At 45.0% G+C, this 21,320-nt stretch overlaps 1 protein-coding gene across 1 annotated transcript in view; it reads right to left on the bottom strand.

The window, feature by feature from the left end:
• The window catches only part of GALNT18 (polypeptide N-acetylgalactosaminyltransferase 18), a 396,475-nt gene that overhangs the window by 114,571 nt on the left and 260,584 nt on the right, over positions 1-21,320 (bottom strand). The window contains exons 4-5 of the mRNA XM_003412001.3: positions 5,227-5,410; positions 2,797-2,994 (exon numbers count right to left, since the gene is read on the bottom strand). Of these exons, the coding sequence (XP_003412049.1) occupies positions 2,797-2,994; positions 5,227-5,410 (382 nt within the window). The remainder of the gene's footprint in view (positions 1-2,796; positions 2,995-5,226; positions 5,411-21,320) is intronic.

Genomic DNA, 21,320 nt, shown 5'->3' with positions numbered 1-21,320 from the left:
ACACTCAGCATTTCAGGAATGTGGAGAAAACAGGCTGAGACCCCATTCTGCCGGGCTGATGATTCTAAACCATCCTGTACCTAGGGGGAGTCCCTAGGCTTCTTCAATGGGCAAGTGCATCTTTCTAAATGATCTTTTGAGTGCTAGTTACATCCCAGAGACTTTCATGTGTGTTACATAATCTAATTTAATCCTTGTGAGGTTGAAATTGATTCTATTTCATAGTTACGGAATCCAAGGCTCAGAAAGGCTAGGCAACTTCTCAGAGACACACAGCCAACAGAGGCAGAAAGAGTATTTGTTCCTTAGTGCTCAGGCAGTCTCAGTGTCCTCCATCAATGCAGAACTCAGCCTGCTTTAGGAGGGTGAGGCATTCAGGAGAAATGTGCTGTGATTTGAATGAAGAAGGGGCAGTTTTCCCAGGACACCAGTCTGCCTGAGCTGCCTCCTACATCAGCAGTCCTCCAGAAATGGCCTGCAAAATAGCTGTTTCTTCACCTTGAGGGGTTTCCAATTTCAAAGAAGGGCATATTTGCATGTGATTGACAGTTTTCTCATCACTGAGGATTCTTCATTTCTCCTTTTCTTTCTTTCCTCCACCCAATCCTCCAGCTGCAATAAATGCTGGGTGACAGCAGGAAAAGTAGCAGTGTACAGCAGAACAATTCAAAGTCTTTAGCATGAGGTAATGCTCTCAGCAGAGAAGCCCTCTACGTGTGCTCCTGCTGACTCACCTAGTGGGTGTCACTCTCGGCAAGGTTCTGCGCCGGGTGTTTGCACACAGCTAATGAGCCCCAACGAGCCCTGGTGGTGCAGTGGTTAAAGTGCTTGGCTGCCAACGAAAAGGTCATTGGTTTGAATTCATCTGCCACTCCATGGGAGAAAGATGTGGCGGTCTGTATCCATAAAGATTTATGGCCTTGGAAACCCTATGGGGCAGTTCTACTCTGTCCTATAGGGTCGCTATGAGTCAGAATTGATTTGACAGCAGTGGGTGGGAGTGAGTCCTCGAGCTCACATCCCCACTGAGGAAAAATAGGCCTGGAAAGACTGGAGGATAAAGTTTTGCTCCTGAACCTACTAGCTGTTCTAACTAGCTGTTCCAACCTAAGAAAAATTGTTAACCATTTGTACCACCCAGGGACTCCAGGAATTTCCTACTCATCCTTAAAAACAAAAAACAAGCCCATTGCCATCAAGTTGGTTCCAACTTATAGTGACCCTGTAGGACAGAGTAGAACCGCCCCGTAGGATTTCAAAGGAGCGGCTGGTGGATTTGGACTGCCAACCTTTTGGTTGCAGCTGAGATCTTAACCACTGCATCACCAGGGTTCCTGACCTTAAAAACCTAGCACAAATGTTACACTCTCTGAAAAGGCTTCTCCACAGAGAATGTTAGAGCATAATGTTTGTGCTGGATTTTTAAGGGCAGGAGCCCTGCTGGCTCAGTGGTTAAGAGCTCGGCTGCTAACCAAAAGGTTGGCAGTTCAAATCCACCAGGTGCTCCTTGGAAACCCTATGGGGCAGTTCTACTCTGTCCTATAGAGCTGCTATGGTCACTATGAGTTGGAATTGACTTAATGGCAACAGGTCTGGTCTGGTCTTCCATTCAGTGTCCATCTCAGGTCTCTCATTATAACGTATAAAAACTATTTTGTCTGTCTCTAGTAGATGCCAACTTTTTGGGGTCAGAAACCAAAGCTTATTAATTTATTAAATTTTATTTTTGGTGAAGATATATATAGCAAAACATATATCAATTCAACAATTTCTACACAGATAATTCAGTGGCATGGATTACATTCTTCAAGTTGTGTCATCTTTCTCGATATCCTTTTCCAACTTGTTTCATCATCATCAACATAAACTCACTGCCCCCATGCTTCTCCTTTAACCTTTCCATTTGCTATTGTCAGTTTGATCTCGTATTTATAATTCTTCAAAAGAACACAATGCTTATGGCAGACATTCTTTTCTAATCAAGCTAAAGCATACGGAGCCCTGGTGGTATAGTGGTTAAGAGCTTGGCTGCTAACCAAAAGGTTGGAGGTTCAAATCCACCAGCTGCTCCTTGGAACCCCTATGGAGCATTTCTACTCTGTCTTTTAGGGTCCCTATGGGCCAGAATTGACTCAATGGCAACAGGTTTGTTTTTTGGTTTCATCGTTTTGTTTAAAGATGATTTCTGGGTATAGTGTTAGTTTAAGGTTTAAAGATTTCCTCAGCGCATTAGTTCTGAGGAGTCATCCTGTCTCAATGGCTCTAGAACATGTTGGTCCCATGAGAATTTGAAGTTCTTTTCCACATTTCCCCCCTTTTGATCAGGACTCTTCTACAAAATCTTTGATCAAATCATTCAGTAAGTAGCCAGGCATCATTCAGTTCTGGTCTCATGGCAAAGGAGGCAGTTGTTCATGAGGGCAATTGGACATCCATTCCAATTCCTCTTCAATTTTGGGGGCAAGAACCAAATCTTAATCACTGTGGATACCCAGCACAGAGCACAGTAGTGGACACTCAGTAGTGTCCTACAGTGATCTGTTAAAATGATACCTTTCAGACTGCAAATGGAATCTGGGTGCTCTTGCTCTTTTAAAAGGGATCATCAGGCCCTATGAACAGTGACTAAAAGTCATATTGTAATTCCTTTTCATCTGCTATCCCATCCCACTCCTCCTGAGCAGGATTAACCAGTGGACAAGGGTAGGGCTGGACTTTGGAGAATCAGGAGTGGGTTGGGAGGAAGCTCTTGCCTGGAGGACAAGGCAGAGAAAGTCACAGGAAAGGGTGCTTTACCTGATCGGGGCAGTGGAGTTCTCCAGCTTCCACCAGGCCTTTGGGGGATTTAGGTAGCGGCACCACAGCTCCCAGTCAAAGCCCTGGGCGGCCAGTGGGTACTCTTCTATTTCAAAGTTGTCATATTTGATGTTATCAAAGGATGGCGAGATGATCCGTTTCCGGTTCTCCTTTATGCGGGTGAGGACAGGTTCAGCCCTGAGGGGCAGAGAGGGAAAAAGGGGGTAACTACTTCCAAGGTGGACAACAAGCAGATTAGCAACCCTTAAAGGTCTTTCCCACTGAAAGAGGAACAAACACTGGCCAGTTCCAATGGAGAGGTGCACTGCCCCCTGGGAAGGAATCTCTATTCCACTGCCCATCGTCTGACAACTCTGGGTTGGCAAAAGGCCTGACTATGTGTTATGGATTGAATGGTGTCCCACAAAAAGACATGTTGAAGTCTTAACCCCTGTACCCATGAATGTGACCTTGTTTGGGGAAATAGGATCTTTCATTGAAGATATTTCCAGTTAAGGCATATCAGAGTAGTGGGTCCTAGCTCTAATTCCTTCTGAGTGGTATCTTATAAAAAGGGAGAAAAGACATGGAAACAGAATCACACCCAAGGAGAAGGTAGCATGTGAAGAAGCCGAGGAACACCAAGAGATGCCTGGAGCTACTAGAGCCAGAGGGGACAAGGAAAGACCTTCCCCTACAGTGGACAGAGAGAGAGCATGACCCTGCCAACATCTTGAATTTGGACTTCTAGCCTCCAGACTGTGAGAAAATAAATTTCTGGTCTTTAAAGCTACCTGCTATGTGGTATCTTGTGACGGTAGCCCTAGGAGACTAAGACACCACACTTTTAGCACGTCTCGAGCTGAGCTGAGAAATTGTTATTTCAGCCAGCCAAGAGACTTCTCCCTTTGCCTCCTTGTTTTCTCTCTTGCCACCAGGGAAAAAAATCAAGACTTAAAAAAGAAAAACAAGAATAAAAGAAGACATCTGAGGCTCCATGGTAAGCTTTCAACTTGGGCTTTGATTTTGCTAAACTCCAATGTATTAACCGAGAGGAAAAGACAGATGAAAATGGCAGACACTTGTAGGTGTGAACACACCTACTTCCAGCAGTCATGCAATGCTGCTTTGGTTCCTCCAAACTCGGGCCGGCGTTCTGCCCCCACCCCACACGTTCCCCACCTGCCCAGGGAGAAGTGGCATGTGAGGCTCTCCCAAGGAGCCAGGAGACCCCCGCAGACGTGAGGCAAGTGATGTGTTTGCAGACAGGAATGACAAGCTCCTCATTAATATTACATTTGTTGCATAACTGTTTATTCAAATCAGCTGGAAATGCTTAGTGTCCCTGTCCTATCCTCACCATAAATCCAAAGAAAATGTTTTTTTAAATAGTCGCAAACGGCAAACAGAGACTTCAACGACAAAAAACAGCTGCGTTGCAACCTTAATTTGGGCTCGTTATGCAGAAGCATGCCAGAAGCCAGCCCTCGCTATAGGGCCCATTGTGCCCTGAGGCTCATTCCTGCTAACCAGCCCTTCTCAGCCCACTCCAGGGGGGCAGAGGACGGCACTGTGGAGTCTGGGGCAGGAAAGCAGACCAAGGTCCTCAGGCAGATTGGTTAAAAAGGTGATAACCTACTTGCCCCAGGGGGTGGCAGCCATCCCTACCAGCACCTCTGCCTCAGATGCCCTGATCTCTGCAAAGCCACACGCACACACACACACCACACATGCACAGACCCACACCCACACCCACCCACACCCCCACACGGTGGGCTGTGCCACGCCCTCCTGATCCTGAGGGATGCCAGGAAGGGTGGCTGTTTCTGCTGGGCTGCAGCCGCTGAAGCCTATTATCTGCTGTCTTGCCCCACTCAGCACCTAAGCAGCCCTGACTGGGGAAACCTAGGTATTCTAAGACTTAGCTCGCCAGTGGGGAGAATCTGAGGTTATGTGTTACTGCTGGCCTGCTGGCTTTGGCGGACCCCAGGGCCCCTGCGACACCATCAAGCCATCTCCGCCCACCTCTGCCCACTCCATCTTGGCCCTGTCTGTGTGGTTTCTATTCCATCTTTTCCAGCTCTCCTTTTCCCAGGGGTTGGAGCCCAGTCCCTGTGTAGGCGGGCACTCTGCTTTGCCCTTGACAGTGACTCCATTCCCTGATCATATTTCCTAGAGGACCATGCTAATGGAGTGACATCTAATGTCACCATACAGACACTGTATTTTGATCCTGCCGCCCAAACTGAAGGGCCAGCCTTGTTGCCAAGACCACTCGCATAATCAAATCTCACCTGTCCCCAGAATTCTCTCCTTTCCCTCTGGCCCAGCACTGAGGTCCCAGCATGCTTTGTACTCATTCTAGCCAAAGCCCCTAAACTACATTGGGACTCATCCTCCTCTCCCAAAGTGGTCAGCACAGTCACTTACCAACCCACATTGAACTCCACGTGGGCATCAAAGAGCGCCACCACAGGGGCAGTGGCCACCCTCCAGCCGCTGACCCTGGAGCGAATGAGGCCTTCCTGCTTGCTGTGGCGTACAACCTTGATGAAGCCTGGCTTCTGGCCATTCACCTTGTCCACATATTCTGTCAGCTTCTCCTTCAGTTCCTCTGTTAGGGAGAAATGCCTCATTAGCATAGTGGGGGGCAGGGGACAGAAGTGACAATTAAAACAGTCTGACTCCCAAGAGAGGCTGGAGGGTCCATACCATCCCCGGGCCTTCCCTGGCACTCCCCACAATGGCGAGCACAGCTCAGCTTTGAAGGGAAAACAGTATGCATTAAGCCCCAGCAACCTGCACTGGTGGCACAGCAGTTAAGCGCTTGGCTGCTAACCAGAAAGCTGGCAGTTCAAACCCACACAATGGCTCCTCGGGAGAAAGACAGGACAATCTGCTCCCATAAAGATTACAGCCTAGGGAACCCTGTGAGGCAGTTCTACTCTGTCACATGGGGTTGCTATGAGTTGTTATCAACTCAAAGGCACCCAACAACAGCAACCTGCACAAGGAGTGCCTCACATGCATTTTCTCTTCTACTTTTTACAATAAGTCACTTTTTTCTCCTCATCCACTCAGCTGCCTCCTTCTTCCCCAGTGCCCTCCTCCAGTCTTCCTGTAATCCCCAGAGAAAGCACAGTCTGTGAAGACTCAGCCCTGGACCACTGCCTGGATCTCCATCCTTCTGGGACATGGATGACCAGGAGTTGTGCCCACGTGAGCAGCTGGCATTGTGTATTCGCTGGGCCTTGGACCAGGCCAAGCAGTCATTCCCCTGCTTCTTCACAGCTGTAAGTGGAGCCTGTAGCAATGGGACAAAACCTCAGCTGCAGCCCCTCGCTCCTCAGCAACCACACTCATATTTTCCATGGTAGCTAAGACGAGAGCCTATGACAGCCTTTTCCCACAGAATGAGGACTGAGTGGGACACATTCTCCCACCTCCAGCCACTGCACCTCTCTGGGACTCGACTGCCAGTCAGTATCATGTGTAAAAGATTTGAAACCAGCTGTTCCTGGTGGTACAGTTGTTAAGTGTATCACTGCTAACCAAAAGGTTGGCAGTTTGAATCCACCAGCAGCTCCTTGGAAACCCTATGGGGCAGTTCTACTCTGTCCTATAGGGTTGCTATGAGTGAGAATCAACTTGATGGCAATGGGGAACAGGTGTCTTCAGGAGGTTACACCAGCTCCAGTTCCCGAAGTAGCCACCGTGGTGGCATGAGGCCACTGTACACATTTATGTTTCCTGCCTGGTCCCTGTGGCCTTGCTGCTTGCAGACTTCTAACTCTGGGGTCTGGCAGGGCAGGAGAACACCCTCCTGGACCAGAGCATCAGAGGGAGGGCTTTGTCAGCCAGAGACACATGCTCAGATTTCTGGGGCAGGTCTGCTCCCTCTTCCCTTACAGCTCCCAATGTGATGGAAGCTGTGAGGAATAAGGGAGGGAAAGCAACTTTTTTCTGTTTTTTTTTTGAGCATCTCAAAACTAGTTACCAGTACTGTCAAGTTGACTCTGCCTGTGCGTCAGAGTAGAATCGGTCTCCACAGAGTTTTCAATGGCTGATTTTCAGGAGATTGATCTCTAGGCCTTTTTCCAAAGCACCTTTGGGTAGACTCGAACTTCTACTCTTTTGGTTAGCAGCCAAGTGTGTTAAATGTTGTCAACACCGGGGAACTCCTTTGAGTGTCTACTACGTGGTAGTTGAGGCATTGGTGGTTCTGTGGTAAAATTCTTGACATACATGCAAGACACCCAGGTTCGGTTCCTGGTCAATGCACCTTGTGCACAGCCACCACCCATCTATCAGTAGGGGCGGCTTGCATGTCGCTATGATGCTGAACAGGTTTCAGTGGAGCTTCCAGGTTAAGATGACTGACTAGGAAGAAAGGCCTAGCAAACTGCTTCCAAAAAATCAACCAGTGAAAACCCTGTGGATCACAATGGTCCTATCTGGGACTGATTATGGGGATGGTGTAGGACTGGGTAGCATTTTGTTCCATGGTGCATGGGGTCACCAGCAGTCGGGGGTTGACTCCATGGCAGCTAACAACAATGTGCTATATGCTTTTCACATCTGTTAACCCCATTTAGCCCTCCTAATAATCGTAAAGGTACGATTATCAGCACTATATTACAGAAGAGAACGTGGAGAACTGGCTTCATAACGGGCCCCGGGTCACAACGCTAATCCCCGCAGAGCAGAATTAGAGTGCAGGGTCTCTGTCTCCAAACACAGTCCATTTTCTGTGACATTGAGCTGCTGTCCTGTGACACCCCTGCCATGTGCCAGGCACTGTGCCAGCTGCTCCAAGCTGTCTTCGCACACTAGGGGGCTGCTTGTCTGTTAGGGTGCCAGGCTGTTCTTCCAGGATGTCAAAATGGTTTTTGTCCCCTAATTCTGTTTTCTAATGCCTTTGTTATCTAGTCGTTCCAGCTTTCTGGTTTTTGCAAAAGTGATCAGCATATGGCCTTTATTCTTATTCAAGTTATCCTTTTGAGCAGTGTGACCTGTGTCCAATGCCAGGGCCGGTGGGGACTGTCAGATGCGTTCCCCATTCTAGCCTGGAGAAGATTCTGCTGACTTTTGGGCTGCTGCAGGCACATGGTCTATTGTACTTTAGCCAATATAAAGTGACCTTGTGATCTCTGATTGCCACAGCTGACAGGGGTAGACCTATGGAGGAGGGAGGCCTGGCGAGGCCACTGTCTCACAAATGTCCGGCAGTTGGCCACCGAGCGACATACTCAACCTGTCCCAAGCTTACAAGGTCTTCAAGCACAGTTGTCAGTAGGCTTCTTAAAACACATCAAAGGTCCATTCCTCACGTTTCCTTTTTGGAATTTTTAAATATAGCTCATAAAGCCTGATATTTGGGCTTTTGATAGTGGCAGTTAAGTATAAGTACCCAGAGCTTGGAAACCCTGGTGGTGCAATGGCTAAGTGCTACGGCTGCTAACCAAAGGGTTGGCAGTTCGAATCCGCCAGGCGCTTCTTGGAAACTCTAGGGGGGCAGTTCTACTCTGTCCTATAGGGTCAGTATGAGTCACAATTGACTCGATAGCACTGGGTTTGGTTTGGTATTTTTGGTTACCCAGAGCTTGGAGTGAGAACGGGGCTAGCACCAAATGACCTGACATAGAGCCCCCTCCCCAGGGGAGTGGGTACCTGTGCTCTATCCTCCCTCCGCAGCCCCTAAGTGAGAACTCCTGCCTATGGGGCCACTATTACCGAGGTATTGGTCTGAGGAGGGCTGCAGATGATTGCTACCAAATAGTCCCCAGTGAATTCCACCTTCCTGAATGCACACCCTGTGTAGTCCCCTTGGACGCTCAATCTGGGCTGGCCCTCTGGCAACAGGATGCAGCAGCAGGAACACTGGTGTGTATTTTAGACTTAGAAGACCTTGCAGCTTCTGCTTTTGCTCTCTTGGTGCCCTGAGATGCTAAGTCAGGAAGCCCAGCCAGCCTCCTTGAGGATGAGTGGCCCAGGCAGTACCCAGTCGCTTGGGCCTCCCACTGAGGCCCCAGCATGTGATCGAGGACATCTTGGACCTTCCAGCCCCAGGTGAACCATCAGCTGGGACTGCAAATGCATGGGGGAGCCCAGCCAACACCCAGCTGCCCAGCTATGTCAGCCCACATTGCAGAATTGTGAACCAATGCATGGCTGCTGTTTCTAGCTACTAACTTTTAGGTGGTTTGCTATAAAATAAATTCTAATGAAACAGGGGCTACACTCTGGTATGGTGCTGGGGCTGGATAAGACTGTGAACTCCTGATGCATAGGAAATGAAGTCAGACACAAAAAAGTCAGCTTAGAAGGGTGGCAGCAAGAGATGAAAAGGCTTTGCATCTTGTAAATGCTCCTTGTCCTTTTGTACTTCGGAGCTCTGTTAACAGTGAACAAGAATAAAGGTTTCTGGCGGACCAGCTACTGAAATATTCTATTCCCAGCCAGTTGCATACCAAACATGTACTACTGATTAGAAAAGAGAATTCTCTCAGCCCCAGACAACTGCTATTAAAAAAAAAAAAAAAAAAAGTCCTAAAATACTGTGGGTGACAGTGGCTCACTCTTTGCAGAGTACCTGTACCTAATTAGGTTTTCATGTTTTCCTTCAAACTTTGTCACTAGCAAAAGCAAGTAAGAACTATCTCAGAAGTATTTTTGCATTTGCCAGAAAACTGTTGTCTGAGATATTTGTTATATTACACCTTGTTCCACATGATAAATACCTCTCAGAATTTACCTACCAAAAGATATAAAGAGCTTGTGCTCTTCCTTATACCTAACACAAGCATGTAACTCGTCATATTTGCCTCTTTGCCAAGGCTGCCAGGAAGCTCAGAGACAAACATAATGACTAATTATAAGAAGTCTATTAGCATTTTCGTTTCTCTATCTTTACTATAGCTTTGATTTTCAAGTGTTGGTTTAAAGCTACACTGTCTTATCTTTTTCCTCGAAACCCACTAGCCAGCTCCATGAGAGAAAGACCTGACAATCTACTTCTGTAGTTTGCTTAGGAAACCCTATGGTGCAGTTCTACTCTGTCACATGGGGTCGCTATGAGTCCAAATTGACTAAATGGAACCTAACAACAAAAGCAGCAAAAAGCTGCCTTTAATTATTTTTACAATATTCATAAATATGGGCAGCTGATTTTCTACAAGGGATCAAAGTCCACTCAACGGGGAAGAAACAGTCTCTCTAACAAATGGTCTTGGCAAAACTGGATATCCACTTGGAGAAAAATGAAACAGGGTCCATACCTCATACCATACACAAAAACTAACTTAAAATGAATGAAAGGCCTAAATGTTAAAGCTAAAGCTATAAAGTCCCTGGAAGATAAAATAGCAACAAAACTATGGGACCTAATTTTTTTCAGAAATAGATTCTCAAACACACCTACAAATGCATGAGCAACAGAAGATAAGTTACATAACTGAGACCTCCTAAAAATTAAATACTTATGCTCATCAAAAGTCTTTATCAAAAGAGCAAAAAGAGAACCTACAGACTGAGAAAAATCTTTGGGAACAACATAGCTGATAAGGGTCTAATCTCTAAAATATATAGAAAACTTCAGCAACTCAACAAAAAGATAAACAATCCAATTAAAAAATGGGCAAAGGACATAAACAAACACTTTAAGCAGCCAAGAAATACATGAAAAGATGCTCACAATCATTAGCCATCAGAGAGATTCAAATAAAAACTACAATGAGATACCATTTCACCCCTGCAAAATTGGCACTGATCAAAAAGCAAAGAAATGAACAAACAGAAAACAACAAATGCTGGCAAGATTGTAGGGAGATTGAAACTCTATCCACTGCTGGTTGGATCGTACAATGGTACAACCACTATGGAAAACGGTATAGCACTTCCTCAAAAGGCTAGAAATACCTTACGATCCAGCAACTCCACTCCTAGGTATATACCCTAGAGGCCTAATAACAGTGACACGAATGGATCTATGTCCATTGCAGTATTAGTCACAATAGCAAAAAGATGGAAACTACCTAAGTGCCCATAAATGGACGAATGGATAAACAAATGGAATACTGTGCAGTAATAAAGAATAGTGATGAGCTCACAGGACATAACATGGATGAACCTGGAGGGCATTATGCTGAATGAAATAAGTCAATCAAAGAAGGAGAAATATTTTATGATCCCGCTTTTTTTTCATATATATTTTTATTGTGCTTTAAGTGAAAGTTTACAATTTGAGTCAGTTTCTCATACGAAAACTTATACACACATTATTATATGACCCTAGTTGCTCTCCCTACAATGTGACAGTACACTCCTTCTTTCCACCCTGTTATTTCCTGTGTCCATTCAACCAGCTCTTGTCTCCCTCTGCCTTCCCGTCTCACCTCCAGACAGGAGCTGCCCACATAGTCTCCTGTGTCTACTTGAGCTACGAAGCACACTCCTCACCAGTATCATTTTATGTCTCATAGCCCAGTCTAATCTTTGAAGAGCTGGCTTCCAGAATGATTTCAGTTCTAGGCTAACAGAGAGTCCAGGGTCCCTGTCTTCTGGGGTCCTTTCAGTCTCAGTTAGACTCTTAAGTCTGGTCTTTTTATTAGAATCTGAGGTCTGCATCCCACTTTTCTCCTGCTGCATCAGGGATTCTCTGTTGTATTCCCTGTCAGGGCAGTCATTGGTGGTAGCCAGGCATCATCTAGTTCTTCTAGCCTTGGACTGATGGAGTCTCTGGTTTATATGGCCCTTTCTTTCTCTTGGACTCATATTTTCCTTGTGTCTTTGGTGTTCTCCATTCTCCTTTGCTCCAGGTAGGTTGGGACCAATTGACACATCTTAGAGGGCTGCTTGCTAGCTTTTAAGATCCCGTATGCCACTCACCAAAGTGGGATGCAGAACATTTTCTTAATATACTTTGTTATGCCAATTGACCTAGATGTCCCCTGAAACCATGGTCCCCAGACCCCTGCCCCTGCTACTCTGTCTCTCGATGTGTTTGGTTGTATTCAGGAAACTTCTTAGCTTTTGGATTCGTCCAGTTGTGCTGACTTCCCCTGTATTGTGTTTGTCCTTCCCTTCACCTGAAGTAATTTTTGTCTACGATCTAAAAAAAAAAAAAAAAATTTTTTTTTTTATCTAGTTACTGAATACCCTTCTCCCTCCTTCCCACCCTCATAACCATCAAAGAATGTTTTCTTCTGTGTTTAAACCTTTTCTTGAGTTCTCATCATAGTGGTCTCATACAATATTTGTCCTTTTGCAACTGACTAATTTCACTCAGCGTAATGCTTTCCAGATTCCTCCATGTTATGAGATGTTTCATGGCTTTATCATTGCATAGTATTCCATTGTGTAAATATACCGTAATTTGTTTAGCCACTCAACAACCTTGGTTGTTTCCATCTTTTTGGTATTGTAAACAGGGCTGCAATGAACATAGGTGTGCATTTATCTATTCGTGTGAAGGCTCTTATTTCTCTAGGATATATTCCAAGAAGTGGGACTGCTGGATCATATAGTATTTCTTTTTCCATCTTTTTAAGGAAGGGCCAAATTGTTTTCCAAAGTAGTTGTCCCATTTTAGATTCCCAACAGCAGTGTATAAGTGTTCCAATCTCTCTACAACCTCTCCAACATTTATTATTTTATGTTTTTTGGATTAATGCCAGCCCTGTTGGTGTGAGATGGTATCTCATTGTAGTTTTGATTTGCATTTCTCTAATAGATAATGATGATCCCACTTTTATAAAAATATGAAAATAGTTATGCATATAGAAATCAATGTTTTTTGGTGGTTACCAAGGGTAGGAAGGGGAGGGAGGGAGATCACTCTCTAGACAGTAGACACATGCTATTTTTGGTGATGTGAAAGGCAACACCAAATGTGGGTGAAGTGTGTACAACCTGACTAAGGCTAATGATGACACTAAGAAGTACACGAGAATAAGGGACGTTATTGGTAAATGCTATATAACATAAACAATTTTGCAACAACAGCAGGAACTACCAAAAAATATGTGAGTGGTTACATAGGTAGGTATGTACGCATATATGTGTATAGGAAAGTACATGTGAGTATATATGTGTGCACATATAGGTAAATTTGTAGGCATATGTATATACATGCCTGTGTGTGCTGCACATATATTCACATATATAATAAAGCGCATAGGGAGCATAGTCATGGATACTTCCCAGATATAACCAAATACTTTGTGGGGTTGATTTACTGGGTTTGAAGGCTTATGACCATATTCTCATGCAACATCTTGACCAACTGACAGAACATGGTCCATAAAGATGGTGCTCTACATCCTAGTTTGGTAAGTATCAACTGGGCTCCTAAAAGCTTGTGAGCCAGCATTTGAGATACAACTGTTGGTCTTTACTCATCTGGAGCAAAAGAGAAAGAAAGAAACCAAAGACTCAAAGAAGAAACTAGTCTACAGGACTAACTGCCTACATGAACCACAGAAGAACCAGATGGTGCCCGGCTACCACTACCAATCCTTCTGACCAGAGACACAACAGATGGTCCTGGATAGAATGGGAGAAATTGTAGAACAAAACTCAAATTCTTATAAAAAGCCAGACTTACTGGACCACTACAGACTAGAGGACCTCCTGGGACTATTGTCCTGAGATACCCTTTAAACCTTGAATCGAATCCATCCCCTGAGGTCACCTTTCAGCTAATAATAAATTGGCTTATAAAATAAATAATATCACCTGTGAGTACTGTGTTCCTTAAAAAAAAAAAAAAAAGATATCATCTATATGAGATCAAATGGTCAACATTTACCCTAAAGCAAAGATGAGAAGGTGGGGGGGGGGTGAGGGGGGAGACAGGAAAGCTAGATCAATAGAAACAGAACAACCAGAATGGAAATAATGAGGATGTTGACACAATGTGGAAAATATAACCAATGTCACTGAAAAACATGTATAGAAATTGTTAAACGGGAACCTAATTTGCTGTGTAAACTTTCACCAAAAACACAATAAAATATATTTTTAAAACATACATTTTAACATTTCATATGCTAAAACCTGCAAGAAATATTTATAAATAAATACTGTTAAAACGATAGTATTCAGCTAAAATCAAAGTGTCTTGGTAGGTAAGGTAGGACAGGAGTATAATTGTGAAGGAAGGAGGAAAGCTGTATTTTGTGTTTGTTTAAATGTGCTGGGAAAAGAAGAGGTAGAGAGTCCCCTTTCTGTGACTTTGCCTACTCAGAATCAATGGCTGAGCTGTCAATATCCAGTGTTGACAGAGAAATACAATTTGCACCCTGCATGGGGCCAGGTGTCATCCTGCTTGTGTTGTTCCTCCAGCCCCCTTCTGTTGTCCACAAACCCCTTCCCTGCTGGCCTCTGAGTGCCCTATGCACACGCACTCCCAGCAGTCATGCTGATGAAACACCATTTGCCTCTTAGGAGGTCACAGGCCACTCTCCGTGGTCTCCATGTGGTGCTGTCCATCAGAGCTAGCTAAGTGGAGGCAGCTTGCTTGCTCTCACTTCTCTTACTTCTTCAGACTTAGAGGCTGTCAGAGTCCCTCGGTAATGCTAATGAATAAGGGCTCAGCTATAAATAATAACTGACAGAAAAGTTGGCCGTTTAATCCACCCAGAGCACTTTGGAAGAAAGGCCAGGGGATCTAGTTCCAAAAGATCCCAGCCATTGAAAACACTGGAGCAGTTCTACTCTCTGACACATGGGGTTGCCATGAGTTAGAATCGATTCACAGCAACTGGTAGGGGCTCAGTAAAAGTGGGGAATTTATCAGCAGAGTCAAACAGAGCTCTTTCTCTCTTCCTAAATCTGCCCCTTGCACTGCTCCCATAAAAGCAGTTAGCTCCATGGAATCACCTCAAAAGAAACAAAATGCAGGAGCAGTCTGGCATCGTTGGCTGTTAATCTAATTTAAACACCAAATGAAACGCTCTGACCCCATGCATAAAGGAAATAAAAGATTGTCAAATCGATGCCCACTGGGGCTTTGCTCTTCCAAAGGCAGCTGCACAGGCATCCTAGCAAAATGGCCTTTCTAGTCTTGCCGGGGAGAATGGAGTCCGGCTCCTCATCTTTCCTTCCATGCTCTGATGATAGTTTCCCGTATCTGTTTCAGGTTTTGGGGAAGTAGGAGTGACAGAGGAGGCCACCATTCTTTCGTACAATAAACACTGAGCACTTACCATGCACCAGGCATTGATCTAGCTGCTGTGGCTATAGCTCTGCATAAGACAATCCTTACGGGGTTTCATTCTATTGGATATTTGAAAAGGATGTAGTGTGCACTATTCAGAGGTGGGGAAGGGAAGGAGAAAGGGAGAGAGAGACAGGGAGAGAGAGAAGAAGAGCAGGAAGAAGAGGAGAAAAAGGGAAGGTAAATTTCTTAAAAAGTATCTCAGGAACCGAAATAGTGCCCCAGACACTGAGGCCTCCTAAATGGCATGGTCTACAGGGTCTGAGAATCAGAGCCTGGTAGAGTTGGTGAGAAGGCACAGGGGGATGGATTGAAGCTAGAAGACCTAAGTTCTGTTACTTTTCTATAGCTCAGCAGTTCTCAACTGGGGACAATCCCCACCCCCCATCTTTTAAGGGAATATTTGGCAATGTCTGGAGACATTTTTGATTGTCATGACTGAGGAGGAGGGACATTGCTACTAGGCAGGGATGTTGCTATGCTGCTAAACATCCTGCTGTGCACATGACATGCCCCCACAACAAGGAATTACCTGGTCCAGAATGTCAACAGTGCTGAGTTTGGGACACCCTGCTTAGCTCTTAATTCCATTCCTAGGAATCTGCATAGGTGCCCTTGCAGAATATCTTGGTCATACAGTGCTGCTATAACAAAAATACCACAAGTGGATGGCTTTAACAAACAGAAATTTATTCTCGCACAGTCTAGGAGGCTTGAAGTCCAAATTCAGAGTGCCACCTCCAGGGAAGGCTTTCTCTCTCTGTCCACTCTGCAGAAAAGTCCTTGTTATCAATCTTCCCCAGTCAAGGAGCTTCTCAGCACAGGGACCCCAGGTCCAAAGGATGTGCTATTCTCCTGGCTCTTGTTTCTTGGTGGTATGAGGTTCCCTGTCTCTCTGGTTGCTTCTTTCTTTTGTATCTCAAAAGAGATTGACTTAAAACACAACCTAATCTTGTAGGTTGAGCCCCGCCTCATTAACATAACTGCCTCCAATCCTGCCTCATTAACATCCTAGAGGTAGGATTTACAGCACATAGGAAAATCACATCAGATGACAAAATGGTGGATAATAACAATACTGGGAATCATGGCCCAGCCAAATTGATACACATTTTTGGGGGACACAATTCAATCCATGACACAAAATTTGCAAACTGGCAGCCCCAGGGCTGCACCTGCTCAGAGTCATATTTTCTTTGCCATGAAAGGCATTCCTACTTGGTGATAATTTGCTGAATAGGCGCTGTCCCTTTTGGAAGGCTTCCAAACAGATCCTGTCTGTAGGCTGGGTGTGTGATCTGTGCAGTTGCACAAGACCCCATGCTCAGGAGGGCCTGCCTTGGTTTAAAGGTCTGCTGTCATCATCTTGAAATTCTTAATTTTCAAACAAGGGGGCCCACATTTTCATTTTGCACTGGGCCTCACAAATTATGCAGCAGGTTCTGACTATTGGCACCCTCCCCGTATCTCTTGGTATTCACCTTTCCATACACATTGTTGGCTTCCTTCTTTCTCTGACCACAGGGCCTTAGGATAAGCCAGAAGTGCTGTGGAATTACCACTGTCAGTAGGCCTCACTGAATGAGGAATGGGACTTGGGGGCTGAATACTCTAGCTTCCTTACCTCTCAGGTGGGACAACTCTGAGCCAAGTTCTACACAGTCTCCTGCTGGCCTCCACCAGGACCAAGCTCCACAAGCCCATAGCGTATAGGCAGCAGAACTTGTTTACTGACGTCTGCTTCATTGGCTTTTTTCCTTTCCTGGACTCATGTCCCCACTCCCTTACCACTGCTTCCTGGGATCATTGACCAGATAGATGAATTTGCTTCCAAATCCTGTATCAGAGTCTGCTTCGGGGGGAACCAAAACTGAGACAGTCGTACATTCTTCAAATCACTATAGCTCTCACCAGTTGGTTCACTCTTGTTTGGTCCTTGAAAGCATTTGAATTTTCAGCCCTTGACCTCTGTGTATGATGCGCCTGTGTGTGATGACTGAGGTTCAAAATGGTGACCCTACTTCCTTCTACCTCCATGTCTCTAAATTAACTGGCTAATATTTAATAAAGAAAAGAATAATAAAAATGACGCACAGGCATTATTCTACGCACTTCTCATCTATTAATTCATTTAATCCTTTAATCCTCTGATGTAGCTAATATTACTATCATTCCATTTTGAAGAGGAAGCAATGAAGGTGCAAAGTCACCCACTTTGTAAAAGGAGGAGTTAGGATTTAGATTCAATCAGGTTGTTCCCTGAGTCCCCACTTTTCACCTCTACAGTATACATTGCCTCCCTAGGATAAAAAGCTGGCCTGCACGAGAACCAGCTTGGTAAATAAAAACACAGGCTCCAGAGCACCACTCCGTACGAGTCCGACCCAGTAGATGTAGGGTGGGACCAGTGAATCTGAGTTTCATACAAGCTCCCTGTAAGACTCTGATGGGCAGCCAAGCTTGATTACAACTGAAATAAACAAAGAAGATTGGCTTTGGAACAGGGTGGTAAAAGGACCCTCCTCTGGACTGTGTATGGTCCCTGCCCTTCACAGAAGCCTCAGGGACTCTGTCTGAAAAAGGCTTCCCCACATCTGCCCAAGGAGTCTTGGTGGTGCAACAGTTAATCACTCGGCTGCTAACCAAAAGTCTGGCAGTTCGGGCTCACCCAGTGGGTCTTCGGGAGAAAGACCTGGCAATCTGCTCCTATAAAGATTAAAACCAAAAACCCTTTGCTGTTGAGTTGATTCCAACTCATGGTGACCCTAAAGGACAAAGTAGAACTGCCCCATAGGGTTTCCAATGATGGATTCGAACTCTGGACTTTTTGGTTAGTAGCCGCAGCTCTTAACCACTCACTATACCACCAGGGTTTCCCCTGTAAAGATACAGCCTAGCAAACCTTATAGGGCAGTTCTGCTGTGTCACATGGGGTCCCTGTAAGTTAAAATCAACTCGATGGCACTTAATAACAACAGCACCACTACCTGCTAAGGTAGTGTTTCTCTCCATTCCCTCAAGCCCATTGGCTCCATCTTGCTGCCCTTAGTTACAGACTCTTCACTTCCCCACTGGTTTTACTTCTCTGCCTGGCCACCTTTGGCTCTGATGCTTTGGACTGTCCCCTGTCATTGCCCAGCAGCCCTCTGCACGGGGTACTGCCTTTTGTCCCCTTCTGCTTACCCCACAGTTTCAGAGGAGCTCTGTGCTCCCTCAAGCTCAACTCTGTCTCCAGAAGCCCAGCCTGGATTAGAGAGCTGCCACTCCCTTCCTCTAGTTGCCTGGGACGGGGGTGTGAACACCCACCACTGAGCAGTGTTAATAATTGCTAGTCTCCAATGGTGCTAATTTAAAGATTAAAAGCACAGCATATTTCTGTTATTCCTTTAAAAGTGAACCTTAGCTGGTCTTCCTCAGATCAGAAGATTAAGTGGCTTTCCTCTAAAGCCATTTAGGGTCATTGGAACACAAATGCTATGTCAACACACTTTAAAAGAGAGATTATTCATAAGGATGCAATGGTTGTCAAACCTAGTTGATCACCTACATCATCTGGGGAGCTAAAAAAGAATAAACAAAGATGCCACCCCTCCCCTGATGAGGAATCTGGCATGGGGGCTCTGGACTCAGAGGGTCCTGCTGATGAATGATGGTGCGCCAGGCTTGGACTGCTGGGATCCCAGCAGCACAGACTGCCCTGAGTCCCGAGCCCCAAGGCAGCCTCCTTTTGTGCCTCCTCTCCGTTTAAGATCACTCCAGACAAGCTTTCAAATCTTGACCAGTTTACAAATGCCTTCCATGGGCTTCATTCTTCTGTCTGCTATACTAACCAGCTGCACTTCTGTCCAGCCCACTTAATAGCTGCACTTCTTCAAAGTCAATTGCTACTGAAGTAGATTTGGAATGGCCTTAAATGGTTCCCCTAACTCAGAAGGAGTGATCTAGCCATTTATGGTAGGGACTTAGGAGAAGGCGCCACCTAGGAGCCCTGCAAATGGCATATAAAAGATGACTACAAAGTCCAAACACGGTGTCACAATCTTCCTGGGAAACTCCAAGCATTAATTTAGTCTTGGCAGATATAGAGAGTCCCAGACTTACCACCTAACAGACCCAGCTCTTTTCAGGTCTATTTTTTGGTGTCAGTGGGGCATTAGCTACCACCAAAACCCACAATATATATACACTCTTCACTTAGTAGGAACTCCAAAGCCAGTCTCGTGACACCCATTAACACCCTCCTATCTTCTATATAATGGCTTGTTTTCCCAAAGATCCTGTATTCTTCAATAAAATGTCCAAACTGGATTCTGAGGATGATTGTGGCAGATGACATACAAATACTCCCTTGGCTGGTGAGGGATGTACTAGGCTCTAATTAATGTTTAACAGTGGCTCTTTTTTTTTTAAAAAAAGCAAAACAAAACAAACAACAAAAAACCAACCAACAACAAAATATATTGATTTATAATGTTTGCCAATTTCTATGGTGTAAATACTCCTGTTATAGATGATTTCTAATTACTGACCTGATGCCACTAACTCTGAGCTGGGGAGAGACACACAGAGTTGGGAAAGGATGTATACAATCAGCTCATGATGGTCCAAGTCAGCCCTAGCACACTGTCTCTGATGTCAGGGCAGAAAGGCTGAGGTTCTGTGGCCACTTCTCTCCCGTACTATATACAGACACTGTGCTCAGTACTTTACATCAACCCATCCCAGTCTTTATTCATTCATTCATTCAACAATTAAATACATATGAAGTTCCAAACACTATTCTAGATTCTAATTTTTTGAAGCTTCATGACCACCCTGCAAACGATAATTACAGCTAACACTGATTTAGTGATTACCACGTGCCAGGTACTATTCTAAACATGCTTCATATATTACTCATTCAATCGCTCAACAACCATACTGTTCAAAGTGTTATTGTTGTTGGGTGCCATCAAGTCGATTTTTCACTCATAGTGAACCCATGTGACAGAGTGAACCTTCTGCATAGGATTTTGTAGGCAGTAATTTTTCTTTTTTTAATCTCTACTGGAACAGATCGCTGGAGGTCTTTCTCCTGTGGAGCTGCTGGGTGGGTTTGAACTGCCAATCTTTCGGTTAGCAGCCTTGGGAGATGGCTGGGCATGCATTTAGCAGCAAGTCAAATCTAAGCTGAGAATAAGTTGTGTCACCAGGGCTTCCTCTATTCCAGGTAGGTAGTATTATTACTCTTATTCCATCAATGATGAAATCGGAATACAGAGAGGTTAAGGGAGTAGCTCAATGTCACAGAGGTAGAAGGTGGTGGAGCTAAGACGCAAACCCAGACAACGTAGCCCCAGAGTCCTTGTTCTTAATTACCATATACTATTATCTTCAACCCCCACGTGTCTGTATGCAGATGACATAACCTTGCTTGCTGAAAGTGAAGAGGACTTGAAGCACTTACTAATGAAGAGCAAAGACCACAGCCTTCAGTATGGATTGCACTGCAACATAAAAAAAAAAAAAAATCCTCACAACTGGACCAATGAGCATCATCATGATAAACAGAGAAAAGATTGAAGTTGTCAAGGATTTCATTTTACTTGGATCCACAATCAACAGCCATGGAAGCAGAAGTCAAGAAATCAAAAGTCACACTGCATTGGGTAAATCTGCTGCACAGGACCTCTTTAAAGTATTGAAGAGCAAAGATGTCACGCATGTAAAAGCTGGACAATGAATAAGGAAGACCGAAGAAGAATTGATGCCTTTGAATTGTGGTGTTGGCGAAGAATATTGAATACACCATGGACTGCCAAAAGAATCAACAAATCTGTCTTGGAAGAAATACAACCAGAATGCTCCTTAGAAGCAAGGATGGCGAGACTGCGTCTCACATACTTTGGACATGTTGTCAGGAGGGATCAGTCCCTGGAGAAGGACATCATGCTTGGCAGAGTACAGGGTCAGCGGAAAAGAGGAAGACCCTCAATGAGGTGGATTGATACAGTAGCTGCAACAATGAGCTTAAGCATAACAACGATTGTAAGGATGGCTCAGGACCGGGCAGTGTTTTGTTCTCTTGTGCATAGGGTTGCTATGAGTCAGAACCGACTCGGCAGAACCTAACAACAACGACATTATCTTCGAATGATAAAGGAGAAGAATCAAGGATCATAGACTTTAAATAAAAACCAACTGCTGTGGAGTTGATTCCAACCCATAGCAACCCTATAGGACAGAGCATAGAGTTTCCAAGGAGCGTCTGGCAGATTTGAACTGCCGATCTCTTGGTTAGCAGCCATAGCACTTAACCACTACTCCA

The sequence above is a fragment of the Loxodonta africana genome, chromosome 7, assembly GCF_030014295.1.
Source record: "Loxodonta africana isolate mLoxAfr1 chromosome 7, mLoxAfr1.hap2, whole genome shotgun sequence".
Classification (NCBI taxonomy): Eukaryota; Metazoa; Chordata; class Mammalia; order Proboscidea; family Elephantidae; genus Loxodonta; species Loxodonta africana.
The sequence above is the reverse complement of the archived record's forward strand: the minus strand, read 5'-3'. Positions and strand labels throughout refer to the sequence as shown.